The sequence below is a fragment of the Nansenia antarctica genome, assembly GCF_963989245.1.
Source record: "Nansenia antarctica genome assembly, chromosome: 8".
NCBI lineage: Eukaryota > Metazoa > Chordata > Actinopteri > Argentiniformes > Microstomatidae > Nansenia > Nansenia antarctica.
The window spans coordinates 37431551-37434050 of record NC_137678.1 but is presented as its reverse complement, the minus strand read 5'-3'; the positions used below and the strand labels follow the sequence as shown (position 1 = coordinate 37434050).

Below are 2500 nucleotides of genomic sequence, written 5' to 3'. Positions count from 1 at the left end.
CCAGCTCTACTTATCAATCAACACTGACGACCCCGCCGATCTGAAGCGCCTGGTGGACTGCCTCCGCGATGTGAAGGAGTGGCTGGCCCAGAGCTTCCTACAGCTGAATGAGAGCAAGGGGGAAATCCTCCTCATCGGCAACACCACCGCCATCACTCAGCTCAGCACCAACATGGGAAGCCTGTCCACCCTTGTCAGACCACATGTCAAGAACCTCGGTGTCATCTTTGACTCCGAGCTCAACCTTGACCGACAAGTGAGCTCCGTCGTGAAGGCATGTTTCTACCAACTACGCATCATAGCCAAGATCAAGTCCTTCCTCACCCCCAGCGACCTGAGGAGGGTCGTCCTCATGCTAATCTCATCTAGGCTCGACTACTGCAACTCACTCTATGCTGGACTTCCTGATAAGACCATCTACCGCCTGCAGCTAGTCCAAAATGCCGCTGCCAGGCTGGTGTCAGGCACCAAAATGAGGGACCACATCTCCCCTGTCCTCATCTCCCTTCACTGGCTCCCAGTGAAGAAGAGATTGAAGTTCAAAATCTGCACCTTTGTCTTTAAAGCTCTCAACAGTCTCGCCCCACCCTACATCAAGGACCTCCTGGACCAGTCTACCTCCTCAAGGCCCAGACCCAGGCTCAGGTCTGACGCCCAACTCAGCCTGAGGGTCCCACGTACAAACCTCAAGAGGAAGGGTGACCGTGCCTTTGCGGTGATAGCACCGACCCTGTGGAACGCGCTCCCTTCTGCCATCAAGTTTGCCCCCACTCTGGACTCCTTTAGAGCCAAGTTAAAAACCCACCTCTTCGTAAATGATATTCCCTAAGTCTACTCCCTATTTGTTGTGAATTGTATGCCTGAGATGTACGTTTAAGTCGTCTGTGTCTGATTGCTTTCTGTGTTCCTTGTCTTTGTCTTTATCTGTTCCTTTACCCGGGCTGCGCCCCGGGCCGATGTAAAAGTTGGATGGGGGGCGCATTATAAATAAAATTAACCGGTAGGCGAGCACCAGGGTCTTGAATCTGATGCGAGCTGCTACCAGGAGCTAATGAAGGATGCGGAGGAGAGGGGTGACATGGGAGAATTTTGGGAGGTTGAATACCAGACGGGCGGCAGCATTCTGTATGAGCAGCAGTGATCCTCATAGAACACTCCACAGAACACACACACACACACACACACACACCCTGTGAAGAACCTTGGGGGTTCCAGGCAGAACCTTCAGTACAGGGAACACAGCCAAGGGGTCTGAGGAGCGGGAATCTCCATGGTAACCAAGTGACTGACCAATGGGAAAATGGATCAGTCAGGTGGATGAACAGACACTTGCCCTCACTGATCCCCATCGCCCCCACCCCCCCCCCCCCTCCCCAGATTATTCTGCTCATTCTTATTGGTTTATAACACAGCTCACAGAAGTCTTGTTGTCTGTTCGTCAGTCACAGGCACAGTATACAGTACATACACACACACACACACACACACACACACACACACACACACACAGACAGCGCTCTTACCCGCTCAGCACCCCCAGAACCAGATTTAGAACGAAAAAGGATCCAAAGATGACCAGACTGACAAAATAGACCCACGGAAGCTCATAGCCCATAGCATCCTGCATCTGCAGGGGGGGGGGGGGGGTAGAAGGGTGGAGGGGTGGGGGGAAGAGGGGATGGAGGGGGGGAGGAGGGCAGGAGACAAGGATAGGGCAGGTGGTTAAAAAAGGGAAAAAAGGCAGAAATTGTTAAAAAGAGCAAGAACATCAGCAAGACTGGAAAGATGTTTCACTGCTTGGTGTGTGAGTGAGTGAGTGAGTGAGTGAGTGAGTGAGTGTGTGATGAGCTCCAGTGCTTCTGTAACATTGAACAACAGAAGCAGGAAAAAACATGACATAGCCAATCAATTCATCTGCAGTGTCACACCTCCAGTCAGCCAGCCAATCAGATGTGACGATAGTAACTACCTCTGAATCGCTCAACCATCACCTGACCACACACACCCTTCAGGAGTCCTCAATGTGTGAGTCAAGTGGAACAGTGTGCGTGAGAGAGAGTGAGTGTGTGTGTGCGTGTGTGTGAGTGTGTGTGTGTGTGTGTGTGTGTGTGTGTGTGTGTGTGTGTGTGTGTGTGTGTGTGTGAGTGTATGTGTGAGAGAGAGTCAAGTGGGCGAGACAGAGAGGAGAGTAATCCTCTGTTTCCTGTCTCTATTCATAGAGTCTCTACTGGTCTAAGTGTGTATTGTTATTGTGAGAGGAGAGAGAGAGAGAGAGCAGGCAGAGAGAGAGATTGTGAGAGAGAGAGAGAGAGAGAGAGAGAGAGAAAGAGAGACACAGAGAGAGAGACAGAGAGAGAGAGAAAGAGAGAGAGCGCAGGCAGAGAAAGAAAGACAGAGATAGAGAGAGAGCAGGCAGCGAGAGAGAAAGAGAGAGAGGGGGGAGAGAGATAGAGACAGAGAGAGGGAGGGAGGGAGAGAGAGAGAGAGAGAGAGAGAGAGA

General features: G+C 51.6%; 1 protein-coding gene across 1 annotated transcript in view; it reads right to left on the bottom strand.

Moving 5' to 3' along the window:
• Positions 1-2500, bottom strand: part of cacna1c (calcium channel, voltage-dependent, L type, alpha 1C subunit) — a gene marked incomplete at both ends in the record, with an annotated part of 123871 nt that overhangs the window by 63184 nt on the left and 58187 nt on the right. Inside the window, 1 exon segment of the mRNA XM_080538313.1 lies at positions 1524-1627. Coding sequence (XP_080394439.1) covers positions 1524-1627 — 104 coding nt within the window.